The sequence below is a fragment of the Chanodichthys erythropterus genome, chromosome 23 (genome assembly GCF_024489055.1).
Source record: "Chanodichthys erythropterus isolate Z2021 chromosome 23, ASM2448905v1, whole genome shotgun sequence".
Lineage (NCBI taxonomy): Eukaryota > Metazoa > Chordata > Actinopteri > Cypriniformes > Xenocyprididae > Chanodichthys > Chanodichthys erythropterus.
Genome location: NC_090243.1, coordinates 16,879,483 through 16,907,436, shown reverse-complemented (window position 1 = coordinate 16,907,436; position 27,954 = coordinate 16,879,483). Strand labels below are relative to the sequence as shown.

Below are 27,954 nucleotides of genomic sequence, written 5' to 3'. Positions count from 1 at the left end.
ATGTCTTTAATGGAAATTCCACTGGACCAGGCCCAAGATGAGGCCATAGCCCTAGTGGAGTGGGCTCTTACTCCTATGGGGCAAGGGGTCCCCACCGAGGAATAACAGAGCGTGATAGCGTCGACAATCCAACGCGAAAGACGTTGCTTTGAGACCGGAACTTTGGTGTGCCTGCCAAAGCAAACAAATAGCTGATCAGACTGCCGGAAGGGTTGTGATCGCTCAATGTAAATGCGCAGTGCCCTGACAGGGCAAAGTAATTCTTGTTCCTGATCGCCCGGCATAGGGGGAAACGCAGAGAGGGAAATGACCTGCGATCTGAAAGGTGTAGAAAGCACCTTGGGAACGTAGCCCACCCTAGGTTTCAGCACGACTCTAGAGTCGTCTGGCCCAAACTCGAGGCATGCAGGGCTAACAGAAAGGGCCTGCAAATCGCCAACACGCTTGATCAACACCAGTGCAAGAAGCAGGGCGGTTTTAAGCGTCAGGGGCCTAAGGTCTGCTTGCTGCAGAGGCTCAAAGGGCGGGCCCTTTAGAGCTCTGAGGACCAAATGGAGATCCCAGGAAGGAACCGTAGGGGTCCGTGGTGGATGCAACCGCCTGGAACCCCTTAGAAACCTAACAACGAGGTTTTTCCGACCTACAGACTGGCTAGCAATAGGAGCGTGAAACGCTGCGATGGCTGCTACATATACTTTGAGCGTGGAGGGGGCTCGCCCCGCGTCCAGGCGCTCCTGGAGGAAGGACAGTATATCGGCTACGTCGCATTCCTCAGGGTCTATGCTGCGTGTAGAACACCAGCTAACAAAGACCGCCCATTTCTGAGCATAGAGGCGTCTAGTGGACGGGGCTCTAGCATGTGAAATGGTTTTTAGCACGTTCTCGGGGAGGCCAGAAGGCTCCCGTCGAGAGACCACAGGTGCAGAGCCCACAGCTCCGGCCGTGGGTGCCAGATTGTTCCGTTCGCCTGAGAGAGGAGGTCCCGCCTCAGAGGAATCAGCCAGGGGGCTTTCGTGGAAAGCCTGAATAGCTCCGAGGTCCAAACTTGGCACCTCCAGAGCGGGGCCACTAACAGAACTTTGTGCCTGTCTTCCCTGACATGCCTGATCACCTGGGGGATCAGAGCGACCGGGGGAAAAGCGTAGAGAAGGGTGTTGGGCCAAGAGTGGGCCAGCACATCTTCCTTCTTCGAAAAATAAATTGGGCAATGAGAGCTGTCTTGAGAGGCGAAGAGGTCTACCTTCACGAATATTACCTAAATGGTGTGAACTATCTGGGGATGGAGCGTCCACCCGTCTGAGGGGACGTTGCTCTGGGACAGCATGTCTGCTCCCAGGTTGTTCTTTCCAGGAATGTGGGTCGCTCTGTGCGACCGAACCCGTGAAGAAGCCCATTCTAGCAGTCGTTTCGCCAGGGCGCAAAGGCGGCTGGACGAAAGACCTCCTTGGCGGTTGATATATGACACCAGTGTCATGCTGTCCGATTGGACTAAGACGTGGCGATCCGTCAAATGAGCCTGAAAGGCCTGTAGGGCTCGAATCACTGCCAGCATCTCGAGGCAGTTGATGTGCAGATGGCTTTCCTCGTGGGACCACGAGCCGAAGGCCGGACTGCCCTCGCACAGAGCGCCCCAACCCAGGTTGGACGCATCCGTGGAAAGCACCGTCCTCCGTGACACCGCCTGTAGGGGTACTCCAAGACTGAACCAAGAGGGGTTCGTCCAGGGCCTCAGGGCTGCTACGCAGGCCTGATTGACCTTGAGGTGCAAGCGGCCGTGCCGCCATGCGTGAGGAGGGACCCGAAATTTCAGCCAGTACTGAAGAGGCCGCATTCGTAGCAGGCCTAGCTGCAGCACCGGGGAGGCGGAAGCCATCAGCCCTAGCAACCTCTGGAACAGCTTCAGAGGGAGGTAAGCTTTGTTCTTGACGGAGGCCGCGAGCTGCTGAATCGTCAGAGCGTGCTCTGATGAGACTACTGCCGTCATACTGACAGAGTCGAGAACTGCACCCAGGAACGAGATACGTTGAGTGGGAAGCAGCGAGCTCTTGGCTAAATTGACCCTGAGACCCAGACACTGCAGGTGGCTGAGAAGCACGGATCTGTGGTGCTCCAACTCCGACCGCGAGCTGGCTAGGATGAGCCAGTCGTCGAGATAGTTCAGAACGCATATACCCATCTGTCTGAGAGGGGAGAGCGCAGCGTTCATGCACTTCGTGAAAGTGCGAGGAGCTAGGGACAACCCGAAGGGAAGGACCATATACTGGTAAGCCACATCTTCGAACGCGAATCTCAAGAATCGCCTGTGCTTGGGGGAAAGTAAGCATCTTTCAGGTCCAGCGAGCAGAACCAGTCCCCGTGACATACTTGTGCGAGGATCTGTTTCAGCATTAGTACTTTGAACTTTCGCTTCATGAGGGAAAGGTTCAGAAGTCTGAGGTCCAGAATTGGTCTGAGACCGCCGTCTTTCTTTGGAACCAGGAAGTAACGGCTTTAGAAGCCCGACTCGCTCTGCGAAGGAGGCACTAATTCTATGGTGCCTTTTCTCAGAAGAGTTAAAACCTCGGCCTGGAGGACATGAGCGTCGTCCGGTTGTACCGTAGTTTGAATCACCCCGCCAAAGCGCGGGTGCCTTCTGGCAAACTGGAGCGAGTAGCCTAGGCTTATGGTTCTCAGAATCCAACTTGATACACCGGAGATGGCTCGCCAAGCCTCGACCCGGGCATCAAGGGGTAGAATGACATCGGACGGCGACCCGCTTAGAAGGGGGTCGCACACCGGTATGGTAGGAAGAGGAAATAAGCTCTTTTGAGGAGTGTGTAAAAATTGGGTCGCCGTGATAACGGCGGTTGATGAGGACGCAGCGAGTGTGGGCCCTGTTACTGCAGGTTGCATTTGTCCCGCGCCCAGAGATAAACGAGGCAGAGGGGAGCATGTGCGAGCGAGCTTTCGGGGTGGTCTGGCCGTGGCGAGACATGCCCCGATCCTCTTCTTTTCTGGCTGATCAGGACGACTTCTGAGGCACCTGGTCCAGCACGATCTTGGGCCGGGGTCCCTGGCGTTTCGGGAAGGTCGTGCGCTTAGCAGAGCGCGAGTGGTGGCGGTGCTCTTTGGGCGGCGCAGCCTGATGCTGTGTTCACACCAGACGCGACTTGCGCGTATAAATCGCGCTATTCGCGCGTAGTTGGACGCTTGAACATTTTGAGTTTACTCGCTTCATTCGCGCGTGACATTCGCTTCATTCGCGCGTGAAAATCCCTTCACAACAAACGCGAATTCGCGTCATGAGAGGGGCTCTCCCGCTCTTTTATGTGTCCCAGACTCTCCCACTGCTTTCTGCACACTTCCTCTGAATAAACACAACTTGTCAGTGGGGAAATAATTGTAAATTACAGCGAATAAGCTCAATTGGTTGTCTTTAGTTGGCTTGTAGTCTTAATATGTATATATATATATATATATATGTATATATATATATATCAAATTGAGTAAAGACCGTTTTTTACAACTTATCAGATTGTCCGACCTCCTCACTCACTTTCTTTCAAACACGATCCTTTTTATTTCTGTTTCTATAAATGTATGAAGATGTACAGCGACGATGATTTTGTCCTCCATTGTTGTTTCGAATTTCTGCCTCAGCTCGCTACGTCACGTCACTACTAGAGCAAGCTCCTGATTGGTTAACGCGGCGCGGAAATTCGCCAAAGTTCAGATTTTTTAACTTGCGCGATTCGCGCGAATCGCTCAATTCGCGCTGCGTCATTCGCGCCGCTGGATGTCAATTTGCGTCTTTGCATTGACTTAACATGTAAATCACTCGCGCTTACCGCTTCATTCGCGTCCGGTGTGAACGCACCATAAGAGGCAGAAGGAGCTGGTTTCGTCTGCTGAGCCGGCGCAGGCCTGGGGCGGCTAGGAGCAGATGCTGAGCTTGAAGGTTTGGGCAGGAAATGTCTCATCGCTTGAGAAGACTTCTGTGCTGCCGTGAAACGCTCTGTGAAACCTTCCACTGCCTGTCCAAAGAGTCCTGACGGGGAAACAGGCGCATCGAGGAAGGCCATCTTGTCCTGATCTTTGATTTCCGTCAGGTTAAGCCATAGATGGCGCTCCAGCACCACCAGGCTGGCCATTGATCTGCCATTGGCTTGGGCCGCTGCCTTTGTGGCCCGCAGGGCTAAATCAGTTGCGCTGCGGAGATCCCTGAAGGCGGTCTCTTCAGTGTCAGACTCGTCCATGGCGCGGAGAAGTTTGGCCTGGAAGACCTGGAATATGGCCATAGAATGGAGCGCTGAGGCGGCTTGGCCAGCGGATGCATACGCTCTTCCTGCAAGGGCAGAAGTGGTCCTGCAGGGTTTAGACGGAAGGGAACGCTTCATCTTCCAGCCCACGGCCGCGGGCAGACAGAGGTGAGCGGCCACTGCTTCATCCAGGGGCGGCAGGTGTTCGTAACCCTTCTCCTCCGAACCAGCAACTGAGGTGAGGACTGAGCGGTGAGAAGTGTGCAGGCGGGCTAAAAAGGGGGCGCGCCATGACTTCGCCAGCTCCTGATGAACCTCAGGAAAGAACGGGGCCGAGCGTTGCTGAGGAGCTTGATGGCGGCCTGGGAGGAACCACTCATCCAGGCGGCTTTGTGACGGCTCTTCTGGTGGAGCCCAGTCGAGGTCCAATTCCTCCACGGCTTTAGATAGGACGCGGAAAAGTTCGGCGTCCATACCCGCACCGCGATCGATGGGCTCCAGGGGAGGCAGGGGGGCGGGGTCGTCAGACTCGCCCAGCCAGTGCTCCGGTTCAGAGGCTGCCAGAGACACAGAGTCATCGAGCTGCTCTTCGTCGGATCCGCCGAAGGAAACAAGGTCGCTTGCATCAGCCGAGGGACGTTGTTCAGGGCGGGAGAACAGCACTGGGGACTGTTCTCTGCTGGGAGAGGGCGAGGCACACGGGCAGTGGGCCGGCGTGAGCTCGCTCAGCTCAGCGCGCTGAGCCGGTCTTCCCCGCTGTCTCTTCCTAGCCGGCTCGCGGGAGGAAGGAGAGAGGAGGGCGCGATCGGCGGGGTCACTTCCCATGAAGAAAGAAGCCCGTGAGCGCAGCGATGCCAGGCTCATAGACTCGCAGTGCGAGCATGAGCCTCCAGCAATCGTGTTATCTGCATGGGACTTGCCCAGACATCCGACGCACTCGCCGTGGCCGTCTGCATCAAGCAGAGGGGCTCTGCACGTAGTGCAGTGGAGAGGCATTGAAAAATGCTGGGGCGCCGTGAAAACGGCGATTGTGGTGCTCTTAAACGGCGAGGGCCATAAGCGGTGAAAACCGCTGTGGAAAGTGCTCTTAATGCGGTGTGAGAACCGCGGAAAAATGCTCTATTAGATGCGCCGGATGGCGGCAGGAGACGCGCTGAGTCTGGGCCGGAAGCAGGAAGGAGGAGAAGACGAGTCGTTGCTGAAGGAGAAAGGACTGAGTTGCCTATGGCGAAATGCTCACTTATATAGGGCCTTTCCCCGCCCCTTTGGCGGGAAAGTTCGCGCGTTTTGTCGCCATAGGCTGCGCAGCAAAGCTGCGCCGTCATTGGTTCAACAACTTGCAATGAGTGAACCAATGACGATGCAGCTGCACTGCGTTATTGAAAAGGCTTCAGTAGCGGGGAAAAAGGGAGACTTTTCCCCCATACGCAGTACGAGTGAAGTATCGAAAGGGAACTAGAGTTCAGTACATGGAAAAGACATACACTGAGTTTCAAACTCCATTGTTTCCTCCTTATATAAATCTCATTTGTTTAAAAGACCTCAGAAGAACAGGCGAATCTCAACATAACACCGACTGTTACGTAACAGTCAGGATCATTAATATGTACGCCCCCAATATTTGCAGGACGTCTGGATGTGCACAGCTGAATCATCAGACTAGGTAAGCAAGCAAGAACAATAGCGAAAAATGGCAGATGGAGCAATAATAACTGACATGATCCATGATATCATGATATTTTTAGTGATATTTGTAAATTGTCTTTCTAAATGTTTCGTTAGCATGTTGCTAATGTAGGCTACTGTTGGTTAAAGTTACCATTGTTTCTTACTGTATTCACGGAGACAAGAGCCGTCACTATTTTCATTTTTAAACACTTGCAGTCTGTATAATTCATAAACACAACTTCATTCTTTATAAATCTCTCCAACAGTGTGTAATGTTAGCTTTAGCCATGGAGTACTATCAAACTCGTTCAGAATCACATATGCAGTTAAAAAAATTTATTTAAAAAAATCTATGGGGTATTTTGAGCTGAAACTTCACTGACACATTCAGGGGACACCTTAGACTTATATTACATCTTGTAAAAAAACGTTCGATGGCACCTTTAAGTTTGTGTGTGTGTGTGAGAGAGAGAGAGAAAGAGAGAGAGAGAGTGAACATGCTTGTTCCATGTTGCCTTTGTGCTCTAGTATTAGTCCTTCATTTATGTATGGACATTTTTCAGATTTATGCCAGTTTTGTTGATTTTATTTGCCAATTTCTATAAAAACGCTCGTGTATGTGTGTGTGTGAGAGATCCACTTTGTGTTTATGGCCTAGGACCAGACCTTTGTTTAAGTGTAGAAATTTCATATTTATGCCAGTTTTTTTTTTATTTGCCAATTTCTATAAAAACGCACTCTGTGGCAGTCAGATTTATCCTGGATTTATTTTATTTTTTTGACAAATGAAATGAAAAAAAAAAATCCATTTTTCAATTTTCCCATTAATTTTCAATCTGGGGTCTGTCTAACCCCGAGGACCTTTAAGAGTGATTTTTTTTTACACACCTTTAGAACAACCAAATCAAGCCCAGATGTTTTTGTGCATGTTTAGATAGATCATTTAGGAAAAGTCACTGAGTCTCATGCCCCTGAGATAAAGGAAACCCTTTTTAAAAACGAAGGAAACTGTCAGCGGGGTCAGCTGGACCCCAAGGGCCGATTAAGGGTTAAAGCCATTGATTAGCATATTTTGTCACGATAATCTATAAATCGCTCATGTGGGAACTGTTGTAAGATGCCTATAGAGCCAGAGAATGTTTGCTGCATGAAGATTGAACAATTTACTACTGAATGGACTGCATTAGGGACCATTCACACATTTACATTGTATAAAGCAAGATGTGAGAATGTAAGAAAAGTGCAAGGTCTCAATATGTTTTTGATTTTTTAAAGTTGAGCTTATTTTAACCTGAGTGCAGCATTGTTTAGAAGGCTTTTATGTCATCATGCACGAGAATCATCAAAAGACATGAGCGCAACGGACAGTCAAAGACGAAGAACGGCTAGCTTATGTTTACATAGAAAAACAATGGAAAAGTAGAGCAGTGGAATGGAATAACCATAAGTACTTCACATTTCTATCTTGCATTTGTATTATTTAGTTGACTCCATCCCAGTTGTTAGTTTCTTCCAAATAGTGTTATGAATAAATGATCTGTAATTAGCATTAAATGTTAATTGTGTGTGCTCACCTCAGACTGCCTGTCAGTGTTCTTTGCCTTCTGGTGGGAAAATATGTTAGCCCAGCTGGGTAGACTGTTTAAACACCAACAGACACTTCAGTCCCAAGAAAGTTCAATCAAAGCGGGGTTCATTGAGGTCAGCATTTAGCATCAGGCCATATAATGAGATGGAAGAGTATTTTAGAGTGCTAAATTTCCTACTTAGCTTTCTACTTCCTGTTGTTATTCACAGCTTAAAATGGCGTCATATGTCTTTAGAAGACTTGGAATATAGTGCACAAGTTGTATGGACTACTTTTATTGTGCTTTTTAATGTATCTGTTCCTGGAAAAGCTTGTAATATTCAAATAGTGAGTTCTGTTGTTGAATATGTAAAATACTGGTTTATCGATCTATGTCCATCTTATTTGAAAGAATTCTTGGGATTAAAACAGAGAGAACAACAGAATATGTAGATATGCTGTTATCACCCAATCACTCTCTCATTGGTCAATTGCTGTAGTCTCCGCCCACTTGTGTCCATCTCATTATTTACAGCTGCTTTGGTGTAGAGAAGGTATGAATCTCCTGTGGAAGACCAGCATGTAATAAGACGATCCATGGATAAATCCATTCCCCTCATTCTCTGAAACGCTTTATCCATCTACATTTCTTCCCCGCGGTATGCTAATATAATGGTTCCTCCTTTGATCTCGCACCTCTTCAGTGGATTTTGTTGTTTTGAGTGTCTATTAGTTTGGGCCTCTATTTTGGGCTCCTTGGTGGGTGTTGTGTCTCCACAACACCACTGAAGAAAACATTTTTCTTTTGAGTTGTTTTGTCGCCAGCTTTCTTAGAGTTTTTCTCCAGCTTATTTTCATGTTCAACCTGCTAGAATGTCTTGAGTGTGGGTTGCAACACATTATTTTAAGGTAGGGTGACTAAATGTTTTGTTTTTTTAGATAGTAATTATTTGGTTAGTTGGTTACTTATTTAGTTAGTTGGTTATTTAGTTGGTTAATTGGTCAATATTTGGTTATTAAGTTATTTGGTTAGTTGGTGATTTAGTTGGTTAACTGGTTTTGTTATTCGATTATTTAGTTTTAAAGGTATTCAAGGATTAGTTCACTTTAAAATGAAAATTACCCCAAGCTTTTCTCACCCTCAAGCCATCCTAGGTGTATATGACTTTCTTCTTTCTGATGAACACAATCGGAGTTATATTAATAAATATCCTGACGCGTCCAAGCTTTATAATGGCAGTGAAGAGGACCAATAAGGCTCAAGAAAGTGCATCCATCCATCATAAACGTACTCAAGACGGCTCCAGGGGTTAATAAAGGCCTTCTTGAAGCAAAGCAATGCATTTATGTAAGAAAAAAGCTTATGGAAAAAGCTTAACTGACGCGACATCAGTTATGCTTTCTTCATAAGTTGAATATGGAAGGTAGTCTGGCAGAAGCTAGATATTTTACTTCATAACTTGTTAAATATAGATATTTTTCTCACACAAACACATCGCTTTGCTTCAAGAAGGCCTTTATTAACCCCACAGAGCCGTGTGGAGTACGTTTATAATGGATGGATGCACTTTCTTGAGCTTCATACTTGTCGATCCCGTTTACTGCCATTATAAAGCTCGGATGCTTCAATATATTTATCAATATAACTCTGATTGTGTTCATCAGAAAGAAGAAAGTCATATAAACCTAAGATGGCTTGAGGGTGAGTAAATCTTGGGGTAATTTTCATTTGAAAGTGAACTAATCCTTTAATGCATTTAGTTGGTTATTGATTTATTTGGTTATTTGGTGATTTAGTTGGTGAATTGGTTATTTGGTTATTTAGTTTATTAATGTATTTAGTTGGTTATTTATTTATTTGGTTAGTTGGTGATTTAGTTAGTTAATTGGTTATTTATTTTTTTATTTAGTTTATCAATGTATTTAGTTGGTTATTTATTTGGTTGGATATTTAGTTGGTTATTTAATTTATTTAATTTATTTAGTTGGTTATTCAGTGTAGTTGTTAATTTCTTTAGTTATTATTTAGCTAGTTATTTAATTGTTTATTTAGTTCATTTTTATTTGTTTTTTAATAGTGTTTGCTTTTTTAATAGTCTTGTGGTGTGATTTAATAAAATATAAATTTAATAAAATAAACATTTTAATAATATTATGAATAATATTAATTATTATTATTATTATTATTATTAGGGCTGGAATGTCATGTCAATGTAATCATTAGATTATTCGATTAATCGGAAAAATAGTCGACAGATTAATCGATTGAAAAAATAATCATTAGTTCCAGCCCTAATTATTATTACTATTATATTTGTTTTTACAAATTCTCTCAATGTGTTCTAAAACTGTTTGTATAATAATTATAAAAGATGTGACTTTAAAATTTACATGTGAATTGTCTGCAGTACTGTAAGACACATTTCAACGAATAATTTTGTTGATCTGCAGTGCTCCTTTTTATTATTTGAGAGCTCACATTCTGGCTGTGTGTTAATGCAATGCAGATATAAGCAAAATTGATCTCTCTTTTGGTTGTATAATTAATTCAAGTCCAGAGGATGTAAGCTGTGGGTTTCTCAGTTTGCCAGGTCAGACAGCATTAGTGTTGGCTGACATGTGCTAGAGCTCACTGTGCCTTATCTTCCAGCAAAACACACACAAATCATAATTCTTCGATCTGCAGGCGTAGGTATGACAACCTGCCCATTTCATCATGTTCAGCCTTTATCACATCATCAGACAATTTCCGACCCACCATCTCCCTGTCTTATCTACATCCCTGATTTCCTCTTCCCTTCTTGAACATGCCAGTTTTCCCTCCCATTGGGTTTGAGAGATATGACTGTATATGTGTGGAGAAGACCTCAGGGTTTAACTGTATGTGAATGTCACGTCTTTTACTGTCACATTACATGTCACACAATTTTATTAATATTATTTGCTTTGTTTTTGCAATACTACTATTGCTTTTTAGGCTAATATAAGCCTAAAAAGCATGCACCAATAAAAAAAATACAGCAGAAATAGCATGCCGTCCTGGCCTTTTGGACATCATCCTAATCTTGCAAACCGTTTAGTGCGTATATATCGAATGGCTCCATCTAACATACCAGATATCCAGCTCTTGACCTTTTGCTTATACTTTTTTCACCCCACAGTTTTGTGACGGAGAAGGAGAGAGGGAGAACTAGCCAGATAAAGTGCTTGTGATGTTGCGTGGGGATGATGCAGAATATCAGCGCCGCTATCACACTCTGGGCAGTAACACGCGCCGCCTCTCCAACCCCGACATGGAGGCCTTTGCTAAGCTCCACAAGAGCAGTGACATGGAGCATCAGCGAAATAAATACCCTCCTCAGCACGCCGCCACGCTGGTCAACACTAACTGCGCGCGGCAGCAGGTAACATGAATGGGAGAGTGTGTGAATGTGTGTATGTCAACAGAGCAGAAGGTGTGGTCTAGTGATTAGCATAAGCACTCCACATATGTTGAGCCTTGGTGGTCGTACCTGTGAATCGTGCCTGTGTTGACTCAGTTCTCCTCAGCTTGCTTAAAATTAATGTCCAACAGAAGTTTTGGTAACACTTTAGTATAGGGAATGGATATAAACTTCTAATTTACTGTTTATTAATACAAACCCGATTCCAAAAAAGTTGGGACACTGTACAAATTGTGAATAAAAAAAGAATGCAATAATTTACAAATCTCATAAACTTATATTTTATTCACAATAGAATATAGATAACATATCAAATGTTGAAAGTGAGACATTTTGAAATGTCATGCCAAATATTGGCTCATTTTGGATTTCATGAGAGCTACAAATTCCAAAAAAGTTGGGTCAAGTAGCAATAAGAGGCCGGAAAAGTTAAATGTACATATAAGGAACAGCTGGAGGACCAATTTGCAACTTATTATATCAATTGAAAAAATGATTGGGTATAAAAAGAGCCTCTCAGAGAGGCAGTGTCTCTCAGAAGTCAAGATGGGCAGAGGATCACCAATTCCCCCAATGCTGCGGCGAAAAATAGTGGAGCAATATCAGAAAGGAGTTTCTCAGAGAAAAATTGTGAAGAGTTTGAAGTTATCATCTACAGTGCATAATATCATCCAAAGATTCAGGGAATCTGGAACAATCTCTGCGCGTAAGGATCAAGGCCGGAAAACCATACTGGATGCCCGTGATCTTCGGGCCCTTAGACGGCACTGCATCACATACAGGAATGCTACTGTAATGGAAATCACAACATGGGCTCAGATATACTTCCAGAAAACATTGTCGGTGAACACAATCCACTGTGCCATTCGCCATTGTCGGCTAAAACTCTATAGGTCAAAAAAGAAGCTATATCTAAACATGATCCAGAAGCGCAGGCATTTTCTCTGGGCCAAGGCTCATTTAAAATGGACTGTGGCAAAGTGGAAAACTGTTATGTGGTCAGACGAATCAAAATTGAAGATCTTTTTGGAAAACTGGGACGCCATGTCATCCGGACTAAAGAGGACAAGGACAACCCAAGTTGTTATCAGCGCTCAGTTCAGAAGCCTGCATCTCTGATGGTATGGGGTTGCATGAGTGCGTGTGGCATGGGCAGCTTACACATCTGGAAAGGCACCATCAATGCTGAAAGGTATATCCAAGTTCTAGAACAACATATGCTCCCATCCAGACGTCGTCTCTTTCAGGGAAGACCTTTCATTTTCCAACATGACAATGCCAGACCACATACTGCATCAATTACAACATCATGGCTGTGTAGAAGAAGGATCCGGGTACTGAAATGGCCAGCCTGCAGTCCAGATCTTTCACCCATAGAAAACATTTGGCGCATCATAAAGAGGAAGATGCGACAAAGAAGACCTAAGACAGTTGAGCAACTAGAAGCCTGTATTAGACAAGAATGGGACAACATTCCTATTCCTAAACTTGAGCAACTTGTCTCCTCAGTCCCCAGACGTTTGTTTGCAGACTGTTATAAAAAGAAGAGGGGATGCCACACAGTGGTAAACATGGCCTTGTCCCAACTTTTTTGAGATGTGTTGATGCCATGAAATTTAAAATCAACTTATTTTTCCCTTAAAATTATACATTTTCTCAGTTTAAACATTTGATATGTCATCTATGTTGTATTCTGAATAAAATATTGAAATTTGAAACTTCCACATCATTGCATTCTGTCTTTATTCACAATTTGTACAGTGTCCCAACTTTTTTGGAATCGGGTTTGTAGTAAATTATTTGCTAAGTTTAGGTATTGGGTATGATTAAGAATGTAGGATAAGGTCATGCAGCTTATGTGTGCTTAATAAGTAGTAATAAACAGCCAATATTCTAGTAATATGCATGCTAATATGCACCTAGTTAAAAGACCCTAACATAAAGGGTTACCAAAGTTTTATGTTCTAACTAACATCATGATGTTTGAATATTTAAAAGGCCTTTGATTAGTTTTTTTTCGGTTTGTCATGTGGTTTTTCCGTTCCTCTCTTCTCTTCTGTCTGTCATACTTCCTCCCACCTCTTATCATCTCTTACAGCATCCTCCTCCTCCTCTTTGCAGTCATTCTTTTTTCTTTTTTAGTAGTGACTCTTAATATGTCAAAAATCACTACTGTTATTGTGCCTATATATATATATATATAGTCATAAAAAAAAAAAAAAAATGAACAAATTAAGCGCACATTTTTCTATTATTAATCACAAATAAATTGTGTTGCATGATTCATTTAAATACTCTCCTCCCATTCATTTTGTGTCTGAAAGGGAAACTCCTACTTATTGCATATGCAATAAGGTCAGCCGCAAAAATAACTGTGTCCACGCCTTTTCAGTGCTAATTTTTCACTGCGTGTCTTTAGTAAATCCTGACAATAGTTTTTAACACCAAAAGAGGGTTTGCGCTGGCGCAAGCTGTTGTTAAATCTGGCCCTTGGGCTACAGAAATTGAATAAAGTTATCAAACACTTCATAGTCTTCACTGCATAAATTATAAATTAAATATAGATTAATTCTTATTAAAGCTACAAATGTTATTCAGTCAAGAGCAGTGAGTGATTTTCTCTTTTATATTTTGTTCTTTGATTATCCTTAATGACAAACAGCAGCAGGTTTATTAGGCTGCTGTCACTTTAAGACGCACCTGACGCAGATCTGATACACATTTTATCACAACTTTTTACGTTAATTTAAAACCTCATTTAACTCATTTAACTGTGGTTGCGAGGATACTCGACAAAAAGGCATTTTGGCATAATTTTGTGTGTTTTTGTCCGTTCAAAAGCTGTCTGAATCGGCTTTCTGCGCGCACGAGTCCTTTTCATTTATTTTTTATTTCAGTTTTAGATTTATATCTGTTAGTATTTTTTTTACTTAAACTTATCTCAGTTAAATAAATTTAAATTTTAAAAAATTATTTTGGTTTTTCATCTAATATTTTTATTTATATTCAGCTTTATTTCAATCAAAAAAAATGTTTTAACAGTTTTAAAGTGCAGTCACATTTACCATTATTTGGCAAAATCTTGCTGGTGAAATCCAGTCATTTCAATAGGAATCCACGAGATTTGAATAAGGGCGAAAAAGTTCCCCTGGCTGATTTTGGTCCCCTGGCAGAAGTAGTAGTGTTAATTCGCAGCTCTGACCAATAGAAACTGCTTGGTTGGCTTGGTTGGCCACAAAATGTTACTGCAACATTTCGTTTTAATTTTAACAACACTGCCACATAGCAAAATTCTAAAATACTAAAGAAACTGCATAGCAACACTCTGGCAACCACAAACAACAGCCTAACATGAATGCAGAACTTCTGAATGCTCAAGCACTGAAATTCTCATTGCAAAAAAAATATAATATTTGCAGTTATGTGTAAATCCATAATGTCATTTCCTCCTTTCTTTTAGCCATCTCTCTCTCTCTCTCTCTCTCCCTCTCTCTCTCATGATCTATTTCCTCTTTCTTTTTCCTCCTTGGAATCTATCCATCCTTCCTTGTATTTGCTCTGTATATTTGCCTGTCTGGCTGCATCCACCGTCTCCAAACACCACTGGAATGAGAAAGAGAGAGAAGGGAGTCTACCGTTACCATGGTAACCGAGCCCATGTAGGGAAATCAATGATATCACATAGCTAGCTGGCATATAGTAGGAGTGGGTACTGAGACACAGAGGGAGGAAAACCGCTGAAGGACAGAGTCAACATGAACCGCCATTCGCTTTTTACTTCTATATTATGACGTATTTGTGCGTGAAATGAGAGAAAATGTAGGGCAGGACTTGGTTTTACCATGCAGGAGTTGATTGGCTTCTGTAATGCGAGCATTATGCATCAGAATGTGGGATTGCAGTGGATTGTGGGGGTTTGATCCCCTCCTGAAACTCCACCGGCACACACTTTTGAGGAGGCTTTTTTACCGGGACGTGGAGGCTGAAGGTCAAGTTCACCCTCCAGAGCATCTTCACGTATCCCAATGGTAATGCTTCTTAAAATCTATTGTTATTTGGTCTTATTGTAATAACCTTTGTTACATTTAATGTTAAGAGGCGTTAAATTAGTGCATTAATATTGGCAAATTTAATGCATTACAACGGTAGATTAAAACAATGACTAAGTAGTTATTTGGCTGTTAGTTAGTTAAATAACATTTAACAATCAGCCAAAAGGGAAACTTGTTGCACAAGCAATTATGATAACAAACAGTAACTTAATACTGCACACAGTACGACCAGGAGCGTGTATTAAAGTAAATAGGGTCAATTATGACTTCATTGTTGGCTTTGTAGACTGAGACGAACTAAGAAGTTATTATAGTCCATAGATGACGAAACCGCAGAAAAGGAGCGGAGAGCTAGCAGGAGAGAGTCGACCGACAATGGAGCTTATTAATTAGTGATGGTATCATAGAGTGATGAAGCTATGAGTACATGAGAAATCCACAGTGAACAGAAAGAAAGGGGGAGAGAGATTGATAGCCGGATTGAGGATGCAATCAGGTGCCAATAGTGTGTGTGTATGAACAGGTATTATGGTGGGACCAGAAATTATGAGCATTCACATACCATATTTTGACATACTTCAGTTCATAATGAAACAGAATATTAAAGAGTATTAATAATATTACTAATAACTGCAACTAATAACAGAATATTAATTAAAAAAGCAACAATAATAATAATTAATAACTAGCACTGTCAAATTGATTAATCATGATTTTTTTGCATCAAACATAAAAATTTGTAAATATGTAATGTGTGTATGTATATATTTATATATATATATATATACACACACACACATATTTATAAATGTTTATGTTAGATGCGATTAATCAAATCGATTAATTGTGATTTATCGCATCAGACAAAAGCTTGTAAATATATAGTGTGTGTATATTCACACACACACACACACACACACACACACGCATGTATATATACAAACTTTTATGTAAGATGCTGTTAATCAAATCGATTGATCACAATTAATCGCATCAAACAAAACACAGACATATTCACAAACTTTTATGTTAGATGCGATTAATCAAATCGATTAATCATGATTAATTGCATCAAACAGAAAAGTTTGTAAATATATAATGTGTGTGTGTGTGTGTGTGTGTATACACATACATACAAACACAAACACACACACATATATTTACAAACTTGTTAGATGCGATTAATCAAATTGATTAATCACAATTAATTGCATCAAATAAACGTTTGTAAATATGTTGTGTGTGTACACATTCACAAACCTTTGTTAGATGCGATTAAACAAATCGATTAATCGCGATTAATCGCATCGAACATAAAAATGTGTAAATATATAATATGACATTATATATTTTGAAATTCTTCAAAAAGAAATAGAGAATATTCAAGAGAATATTTTATTTTATACTATAGCATGTTTATAAATAGAAGTCAGTTTATAATAGTAATCAAGTCCAATGTAATTTTATTTTTTACATTAATTTTTATCTAGTAGTAATTATAATAATAATTCTTGGTCATCTTCCTAGTTTGAGGCCTTTTTGACATTTTCTTCATGTAGAATAACTTGCACTGATGAAATGTGCATGATAACATCAGGAATGTGTTTTATGAAAGTAAATAGGGTTGATTTTGACTTCACATTGAATTTAATGTATGCTAAATTGTAGTGATGTTGTAGAGGTCTGTGTCGTCATAGCAACGGTGTAGGTGGTTGTATGACATGCAAGTATAGAAGCAGGTGTGGCCTGCCGCAGTGTCTGTGTGTGTGTGTGTGTGTGAGACAGCGAAACAGACACACACACAAGAGAATGATGTCTGTGTGGGTATGTTTGGAAACCCAAGAGAGACATAAACAATGAGAGACAGAGAAGGGGATTTGAGAGAAATGGGATGAGAGGAAGGTGGGCTTGCTTGTCATGCAGGTCAGGGTTGGTCTTCATCTAATTTCTGAGCTACTGTTACTGTAACTAAAACCCATCTGCTGCTGTATGTGTGTTCTGATGTGTGAATTAGTGTATTAAAGCAGCTTCTAGCATTTGCGTTATGCTCTGATGCACATACTTCTGTTGCTCGTAGCAATTAGCTAAATAGTATCTCAGAACATGGTGCTCCTTACCTAGACAGCATTTTAGGATGTTTAAATCGAACAATTGAATGTGTCTGGGCAAAAATGTTTTGTAGGCACTTAACTGTTTTGAGATGCCACCCGTATGAGATTTCATAGAAGCTCTTTTTATGTTTTATATGGGCTGTGTCCGAAACCTGAAAATTGCATATCAAGACGTATCCAGATCGTGGGGTTGCATAACATCCTGTCACAGATGTGCGCTTCCTAACATTGTCAATGATATCCCACAATCCTGTGTGTGTGATGGTTGGGTGAAAGAATAAAATTGGTTTTAGACAAGGCGTTTAAGAAAAGTAAATGTTTTTATTTACAGTTGAAAGCATTAATATCTGCTTGGTTATCTCGAAAGGTCACATGATTGGTTTCAAGATCAGTAAATGCGATGTTATGTTGCCTGAAAATCAATTTCCTTTATACAAAAACACTGTGTTAAGTCAATGGCCTTTGGTTTTTGACACAGTCAAGAACTTGAAATATATGAGTATGAATATGTTTAAGAATGCTTTCTAGGGATTTAGATACTGAGGTTTCCATTGGTTTTGTAAAATAATAGACCATTGATATAGATCAAATTATTTTGGCTTATAACACCTGTCAATCACAGAACAGAGTTCAAATATGAGTAAAAGTTTGGGGTCTGTCTTTTTTTTTTTTTTGAAAAAAGTCTTCTGTTCACCAAGGCTGCATTTATTTGATCAAAAATACAGTAAAAACAAAATTGTGAAATATTATTACAATTTAAAATATATTCTTTCTGTTTTAAAATGTTATTTATTCCTTTAATGTCAAAGCTGAATTTTCAGCATCATTACTCCAGTCTTCAATGCCACATGATCCTTCAGAAATCATTATTATTATTATCAATGTTGAACACATTTCTGTTGCTATGTTTTTTTTCCAGGATTCTTTGATGAATAGAAAGTTTTTATAGAAATCTTTTATAACATTATAAATGAATTACTGCCAATTTAATGCATTCTGTACTCCAAACTTTTGAATGCTAGAGTATGTTTAAATGAATGTAACGATGCAGTATAACTCATTACTCTTTCCCTTCTCTGTTCCTCTCTAATTCTCTTAGCAACCACATTACTGGAGCTTTAAGGTAAGATGTCTCTGATGTATGTACATGCATGTTTATCTGCCTATATGTTTGTGTGGTTTAATGAAATTCAGATGCAAAACATCACAATATATGCACACAGTACAATAAAACTAAACAACGCAAGACACAAAATAGCACTGAATGAATGAACTATATGAATACATTAGCTGGTCTATGAATGGTGAAATGCTGCTCCATCATTCCTCACTGGGAGTAACATGTAGCATTAAAGCGTGCACAATGCATTCGGAAGTATCCCCTGTCAGTGCATACTGCGATCAAGCCAGCAGCTCTGTTGGAGCATTTATTGTGGAAAGTATATCGCTAATTATTTATTTATAAACGCCATGCATTTCCTGAAAATCCACCTTCAGGATAAACTCCTCCACAAAGTTCCAGTGCACTGACTCACCTCCATTGTAAATGCAACCTATGACACCAAAGTCATTGGGGACTTCTGCAGGTCTTTAAGATGTGAGAAGTGAGAGCAACTCAGTATCTCTCATCTTTGGCATGCAAACAATGCTGGAACTCCTCCAGACCTGAGATACACCTTTCACAGGCTCGGGGAGAGAGAAAGGACGGGTGTTAAAGAACCCTGCAGAGCATCCTGGGCCTGATTTGGTCCAAGTCGTGCAGCCTTAGGCTACGTCTACACTAAAACGGATATATTTGAAACACATTGAAAGTTATTATTTGCATTTTAAAGCCATAACATCTCATATATGGCTTTCTGAGTGCAGACATCTGAAGCACACACAAAGAATGCTGGCTGTCAGACAGCGCGTCCTGAGAGAATCAAACTAATGTCTCTTTTGCATCTTATTGCACTTAAACTGTCAAAAACACACAAAGTTCACAAACACAGTCAGTTATATCTGTGATCGTAAACAACAGGGATTAGATTAGATATGTGTATTAAAGTGAAAAAAGCATAATAAACAATACCTACTGCTGTATATGCTGTTAAAATGAACCCAACAACAAGAGAAAAACAGAAAATCAACAGAAAAAAACTTTATTAGCTTTAATAAGAACACATTTCTTACTTGGATGCTGCTGTTAAATGCACTGGCGAGGAGATAAACATGGCAGACTGTGTACAGCTCACTCAGGGGAGGAGCTATGCTAATAGGGCAGATTCCATCACCAGTTGTGGTTTCCCTATACTCTTACATAAGAGTAGGAAGAAATCTGGAACCGCTGGTTTGGAGAGACTGTTTATGATTTATGGCGATTATAAAAAAAAGGATTGGGTGGATTTTTACTATTATAGGCTGGTTGTTTTTTGTGAATTTTGCTTTAATTAATTTTGTTTTAATTCATTTTTTATTTTGATTACATTTTATGAATAAAAGCTTCTAAACATACTTTATTACTAGAAAAAATTAAAAATAACCCATTAAACATGAGTATTATGCAATTATTTAAGACATTTCTCCTTATATAGAACCTTTTTTGGCATAAAGACGTATTTAAAGTTGAGTCAAGAACCCTATCTGATGTCATTTTGCTTCTCAAGTAAAGAATTTTTAAAAATTTGTACTGGAAAACAAGACAAAAATACTTAAATGAGAGCAATTGCATTTTACATCATACATGGAATGTCGATTGAGTGATATTTTGCTAAGAAAATGATCATGCCAGAAGAATAGCATGAGGACTTAATTATATCTGGCCATCTCTCGGGATCAGCTTTTCTTATGTTTTACGAATGCACAGTAAGATGATTTAAGCATTTATTATTATTTATGATTTAACGTTTCCGAAACTTAGTGTGGACGGAGACAATTTTGAAATGAAAATGCCATTTCCAATTGTAACATTAATGTAGACTTAATTGTCGAATTCATCTCCCTGGAGAGCTGAATGCTTTCCTGAGATTCTTTTGAGCAAAAAACTTACCTTCAACTTTTTCCTAGTCCTCTCTGTCCCTGCAGACAATGTGCTCTATATTCCTTGGATGAAAATCTTTCAGATGATGATTGTAAGCTCTGTGACAGCTTCTGGTATATTGAAAAGCATGGCTCTCTTTGGTTAAATTGGCCCCAGGTGTAACGATGAGCTCATGGCATGCTGGGCTACAAGAGATCTGTCCACAGTACTTTCATCGCTGTTGGATTTTCTCACATGCGTATGTTAGGTCTTATTATTAATACTGAATATCAATAATTAATAGATTTTTAAAAATTCAACATTTTATAATTAGTTGCCATTTAGACACTTCATACTGGGCAATTAAAAATGCATTTATAGCTGGGACAGTTCTGCCCTGAAGTGTGCTGGAGTAAAGTGTCTTGCTCAAGGACCCAGGGATGTCGCAGATGAGCCTGGAGAGTAACGTGCGGGTTTCGATTGCACTGTGGTGCAAATGACCCGAGTTTGAGGGTCATTTCTTGATCCTTGAATCCCTCTTCTCTAAATAGTTTTGTGTCATCCACTGTCCAATCCTGTTAAAGGTAAAAATCCCATGAAATATTTAAAAAGGACTCACTGTTAGCAGGGCTTATCTCACACTACTGTTCAAAAGAGGTCGGTAAGATTTAATGTTTTGAAATAAGTCTCCTCTGCTCACTGTAAGACTGCATTTATTTGATCAAAAACACTGTGAAATATTATTACAACTTAGAAGAATTGTTTTCAATCTGAATATATTTTAAAATATAATTTATTTCTGTGATCAAAGTTGTATTTTCAGCATCATTACTCCAGTCTTCAGTGTCACATGATCCTTCAGAAATCATTCTAATATGATGATTTGCTGCTGAAGAAACATTTCTGATTATTATCAATGTTGAAAACTGTACTGCTTCATAGTACTGTAAAAAGTACTGTACTTTTCTATATAGGTAATATTTGAGCATTATGGGTTATAATCAGTCTTTTCAGTCTTTTACTCAGTAAATAAATTATAAATAATGCTAAATAAATAAAGATTTGCTCTATTGTGGAGCTTACATAAACTTAAATCATTAACTAAAATATAATTTAAAAAAATCTTGATTTTAAATATTGTTTCAGTAGGCTCATACTTATTTTGTTATTGAATCTGAGCTTTCAGCTCTTTATATTTAACCAACTCCCTACAGCTCTGTGAATGATTGCCCATGATGTCGGTCCTGGATTAACATTTTCCTCCCGTGATCAATCGATCAGTAGCCTTTGACAGAGGTGAACAATTTTGCATCCCTATGGCAGCTGAATCAATATTACACGACAGTTTCTCGACTTCCCACTACATGCTGTCTGTAAATCTCAGTTTCCAGGAAAAGTCAAGACGTGGACCTCAGCGCAAACTCAGATCAGTATGACACACCAGTTGTAAAAGTCTGGGCGAGCTCAAATAGAGACGGCAGGCTTGTGGTGTGAGGTGAATAACCTGAACTGCACGGAACTGTCGCTTCAGGCCTGGCAGTGACAACAAACCGTTCAAGTAAAAGAAGACTTCAGGAATGACTCATGGAAGATGCAGGCAATCGTGTCGGGTTAGGAGACTGCTAGATGACTAGGGAATGCCATCTCATCAGGAACACATGACCAAATACTCACAAAGAAGTGTTATTATCAGTGGTGTAATGTAACCAAGTAATAATACTTTGCTATAGTACTTAAGTATTTTTTGGGAGAATCTGTACTTTACTTTATATTCTTTATATTTCTGTCAACTTTTACTTTTACTCCACTACATTTCCTAAATAAAATGTATACTTTTACTCCGATACATTTTCCCAAAGCATTTTCTTTACTTACCACAAAATAAAGTCGGAAAACACAACCTGCAAACAAGTGCTCGCACAACCGCGGTTGATTTCATTTTCCGTGTTGCGTCCGTTGCTGGAGGCTGAGAAGAGTGCGCTTTCATTATACAGTACAAGAGAGACCTCTAGAGGTGAAATAAAAACTATCACTGATGCCTCGTAGAGTTTGTTTTGACACGTGACGTGAGGCTGCGCTACGCTTCAAAAACGGATTTAAAATGAACAACAAAACGGTATGTTATACAGTGTACACTACAGTACATGTTTTCATATCATTATAAAGTAGATAGATGCTGCATTAGTGAAGAACAGTAATATGTTTGCCGTTGAGGCTGAGAGGATGCTAACATTAGCACCTCAAGCAGTTAAAACAATGTGACAAAAATACCAACTGTTTAATGTCATGATTGTTACCATTCATTTGCATTAGTTTATATCCATTTGTTCGCTGTTATGCATTCGTTATCCAGTGAAGTTGCATATTTAAACTATATTGTCATCATACAGTGACAGAAACATTTATCAGAAATGTATTAAATTTGTTTTTTTATTGGCACTGTAACACATATTTTGATTAGATCATCATCAAGTTTTCTAAAATAGAGGCAAATAATGCATGAAAGTATACATATAATAGACCCATGCTATGCCTTTGTTGGATGGCAATTTTTAAGCATGACTGTGATGAAATGGTAACACTTTACAAGAGAGTAAGAGTCCATAATAAGAGTCATTGTTCATTGTTAAAGTTGTCTCTTACATTAGTTATAGTGCACTATGAATTAACATGAACGAATAATAATTAATATATAAGTATTTTTTAGATTTAAAAAACATTTAGCCATTTTTTTAATTCAAAGAAACAAAATGTAAGAGTTAAAACTGAACAATTATGCTGCTCAAACTGTGCATAGAACAATTTTTAATTATATTTTTTGCTCTTTTTGTATTTTACATTTACTTGTACTTTTACTTTCAATACTTAAGTACGTTTAATATAAAAAAAAATACTTTTCGTACTTAAGTACAAAAAATATCACATACTTTAAAACTTTTACTCAAGTAACATTCAAAACAGTGACTTTAACTTCTACCAAAGTCATTTTCTGGTAAGATATCTTTACTTTTACTCAAGTATGGTTTTCGAGTACTTTATACACCACTGGTTATTATTTTACATTTTCATTTTAAAGGTATACTGTGTAATTTTTTGTGTTTTTTGTGTCAAAAATGTTTTTGTCTCACTCTGATTCACTATGCTAAGCCTATTATATTAAGTGTTTATTTTAGACCTGTCGGGATGGTACTCGCGGAAAATCAAGAAAATGAGATTCAAACGATAAGACTAAACATTTTGAGCTATATAACAAAGATTCATTTTCTGTCTATAAATGTATCCAAACAGTCATTCCCTTGTCTAATAAAATGTATAATATATTAAAGCATCTTTGGTGTTTCCATGGTTTCAACAAAATCAAACCGGAAATCGAGGGTAACGTGTGTATGACGGCATTGATAGGTAACGCACGGACACGGTCCGTGACCTGGATAAAATTGCTTATTTCTCTGGATTTAAACATTCTTGGAAACATCAGGGATAATGTAATGTAAGTACACAAGTCAGCAAAATATATAACCTTGTTCTAGTGGTTTTTGGATATTTTAATCCAAAAATCTTACATATTGTGCCTTTAAAGCCTGATGTATCATTAATGATAGAATTTATGTATTATTTGATATGTCAGGCTTTACAGGGATAAACACTCGCTTGTTTATCTCCCTCTCTGGCCACATAAACACACACCCAGACTTCTCAATCAATAAGCGCTGTCATGTTGATGCTGTCATGCTAATGAATGTGTTTATTAAAGGGAAATGAGGTTAATTCACACTTATTGTGAAGCCATTAACCTGTAGCCCATAGAGACAGATGAGCTGAGACTTTTGTTTGGCAAGTCTCACTAGATTCATGTGTCCATAACTGCAATGTATTACCAAACTGTTACATTTATTTGGTTTGTAAATAGATGTTTGAAACTTGGAGCACATTCCTGATTATATCTCTCACTAGAACGGCATTTTAGGACTGTTAACACCCATGAAATCTGGCATAGAGGGGCACAGCTGCAAACATCTGTCCTGTCAGTCAGGACTTCACACATTCTGATTGGGTAGAATACTGATCAATCAAACCGACTTAGCCAATCAGAGGTGCATGAATACTGTGGTCAAGAAAGTTTCTTATGACTGCAAACCTTCACTGCTATGCCCTGACATTCACATGTGCTTTACGAAGATTTAAAGAAAGCAGATATTGGTGTGAGTAGAAACATTTCCTCTTGGAAATTAGTGTTTAAACTTTTTTTGTGAAAAATGGGTGTGTTTGCATGTAGTTTGAATCACAGATTTGATTTTTAACAATTTGCAACAATCGTTTGATTTTAAACTGTCTGTTTGTTAAACTGTTTGATGATTTGTTTTATTATTTTAGGACTTCTTTGGAGCATCATACAAGCTAACTTTTTAGTATTATATCATTTCAATTTTAGCTCTAGTTTTAATTATGATGGATTTGAGATTGAAAATACATAATTTTATGTTTTAAATGAATTTTTCTGTTTCAATACATAGACTGCCATTCAAAAGTTTGGGGTCAATTTAATTATTTAAAGACTTTAAAGGAATAGTTCACCCAAAAATGAAAATTAGCCCTTGATTTACTTTGGTGTATATGACTTTCTTCTTTCAGATGAACACAATCAAGAGTTATATCAAAATATATCCTGGCTCTTCCAAGCTTTATTTTGGTCGTGAAGGGGAGCACCATTTTAAAGCCCAAAAAAATGCATCCATCCATTATGAAAAAATAATCCATATGGCTCCAGTGGGTTAACAAAGGCCTTCTGAAGGGAAGTGATTGGATTTTGTAAGAAAAATATCCATATTTAAAACTTTATTGAATATAATAACTAGCTTCTGGCAGACGACCGTACACATTTATTTGCGGTAGAAGTGTAACCTCTAACACACAATGAATGACAAAACACCGGTCACGATTAGAAGTCTAAAACGAGAATTTTTAAAGAGAAATTTTGGAGGATTTTGATATAAGAGAAGAGGATCTTATATGGATATTTTTCTTACAAAAACCCATTGCTTTGCTTCAGAAAGCTTTTGTTAACTCCCTGGAGTTATTTTATATGGTCTATTTTTATGATGGATGGATGCATTTTTTTGGGCTCCAAAATCTGGCCCCCCATTCACTGCCATTATAAAGCATGGAAGAGCCAGGATATTTTTAAATATGTCTCAGATTGTGTTTGTCTGAAAGAAGATAGTCATATACACCTAGTATGGCTTGAGGGTGAGTAAATCATGGGATAAGTTTAATTTTTGGGTGAACTATCTCGCTAATACAGTGAGGATTGATCAAAAGTGATAATAAAGACATGTATAATGTTAGTAAAGATTTTCAATTTCAAATAAATGCTGTTCTTTTGAACTTTCTATTCATCAAAGAATTCTAAAAAAAAAAAAAAAAAAAAAAAATCACGGTTTCCACAAAAATATGAAGCAGCACACCTGTTTTCAACATTGAAAATAATAAGAAATGTTTCTTGAGCAGCAAATCAGCATATTAGAATGATTTCTGAAGTATCATGTGACACTAAAAACTGAAGTTCAGGAATCACAGGACTGATCACAGGAATAAATTACTCGTTAAAATACAATCAAAAACAGTTATTTTAAATGGTAATAATATTTTACAATTTTATTGTCATTATTAATATATTTTTGATAAAATAAATGTAGCCTTGGTGAGCATAAGAGACTTCTTTCAGAAATATTTAATAAAAAATGTACACAATAGTGTATATATATATATGTGTATAACAATTTGAGTGAATAGCTAAAGTGAGAAATTGTAATGGATGTGAGAATGTCTTTGTATTTGTTTTGTGCCCTTTCGGTTCAGTGACAGCAGCAGTCGAGCTGATATGATCATGTTATCAGCATGATTTGAGAATGTGTTTGCCTGCATGGGTTTCCTTTCACTACTTTAGAGCAGCTCCACACATACACACGCACATCCTAATTTTCCCTAGACAGTCTTTTGCCTTCCCATCACAGAGGTTTCATTACCCTTGCAAAACTGCTACTTCTGCAACACGGTCAATTAGAGAGCGTTCCCTCCCTCCGCTCTGAGACTAACACACACTGATCTGTCTGTCTCCGTCTGTCTGTCTCCTGCAGGCCAGGACTCCACGCGGCGCTGCGGGGCTGCAGCAGCACACGCTGGGCGAGCAGGTAGGAGGGCGACTCTGTTACGCGTCTGCGGAGAGTTTGGAAAGCATGGCCGACGCTGAGCTGCCGCTGGGCTTCAGTCGTTCCAACATCCTCAGACAGAGTCTTCCACTGGCTCGATCGCCCAGCCAAGCCAAACTAAGAGCACCAGGTATGATATCCAGTGCCACATGTACACGTTAATGGCATTTTATTTCAGCTTTTTATGTTCGTCAAGCTTTCTTACACCATTTAATTTTATGTGACCACTTTGCTCCCTCTATCTGATCTGTTTCTTACTTTTATACTTCTGATGTATACAGTATTTAAAGGGTTAGTTCACCCAAAAATGAAAATTGTGTCATTTATTACTCACCCTCATGTCGTTCCACACCCGTAAGACTTTCATTCATCTTCGGAACACAAATTAAGGTATTTTTGATAAAATCAGATGGCTCAGTGAGGCCTGCATTGACTGCACTTTCAGATGGCCAGAAAGCTACTAAAAACATATTTAAAACAGTTCATGTGACTACAGTGGTTCAACCTTAATGTTATGAGGCAACGAGAACGATTTTTGTGTGCCAAAAAAAACAAAACAACAACTTTATTCAAAAATATCTAGTGATTTGGCGATTTCTAAACACTGCTTCATGAAGCTTCGAAGCTTTTGTTTCGAATCAGTGGTTTGGAATGTGTATCAAACTGCCAAAGTCACACCCCCCAGTGGTGAACCATTGAAATTTCAAAACACTTATGACGTAACGAAGCCTCGTTTACTGAAATCACATGACTTTGGCAGCTTTATACGTGCGCCGAACCACTGATTCGAACATGTTCTCCAACCAATACGACCATATGGGTCATTTGTCACTTCCCTGAAATACAACCCATAGGAGCGCTTACTAAATTGGCGCCCCTATCGACAACAGGACACTTTCATTTTAATTCATGAAATAGCATCTGCCTGCAATAGTGGAGGCTGCATTTTCAGGACCGCATTTCTAGGACCCTAGCAATGATTTAGTTGTTTAATTGATTAAGTTTAATTTATATAATAAATTAACTAACCAACCCCTAGCCCTAGACCTACCCGAGGGTAATGCTATTGATTTAATTTAATTGATATATTGTCCTAACCAAACCCAATCCCTAAACCTACCCATTAGTAACACTGTTTAAATTTTTAAAAATAGATGGCCCTGTCACAAAAACTAAGGTCCTAGAAATGCGGTCCTGAAACTGCTGCGGTCCTAAAAGTGCAGCCTCTGGTATTGCAAGCAGATAAAATTGCCCATAGGAGCGTTTGCTAAAATTGCTCCCCTTTAGACAACAGGAGACTTTCATTTTAATGCATTGTTCCCTTTTATCTGCGCCTTGTTTTGGGTTTTGCGTAGCTCAATTGGCGGAGCATTGCAATAACAATATGCAATCATGTGATCGTGGGTTCGATCCCAGGGAACACGTGTGCTCATAAAGTGTGTATGCACTATAAATCATTAGGTTAGGTTTATGGATGGGGGTGGGTGTAGTCGTTAATAAAAAAAATTAGTTTTGCTAAATGGAAATAGGAGAAATGCCGTAAAAAGTCCACACATTGCATTTAAATGATCATGCATTTTGATTGGTAATGACAGTCAAACGTCATTTCATGACGTCTCGATTTGAAACAAAGGATTCATAAAGCTTTGAAGCTTCATGAAGCAGTGT

At 39.6% G+C, this 27,954-nt stretch overlaps 1 protein-coding gene across 1 annotated transcript in view; it reads left to right on the top strand.

The window, feature by feature from the left end:
- Positions 1-27,954, top strand: part of srcin1b (SRC kinase signaling inhibitor 1b) — a 54,060-nt gene that overhangs the window by 7,838 nt on the left and 18,268 nt on the right. The window contains exons 2-4 of the mRNA XM_067378138.1: positions 10,635-10,877; positions 18,179-18,202; positions 26,215-26,416. Of these exons, the coding sequence (XP_067234239.1) occupies positions 10,686-10,877; positions 18,179-18,202; positions 26,215-26,416 (418 nt within the window). The 5' untranslated portion in view covers positions 10,635-10,685. The remainder of the gene's footprint in view (positions 1-10,634; positions 10,878-18,178; positions 18,203-26,214; positions 26,417-27,954) is intronic.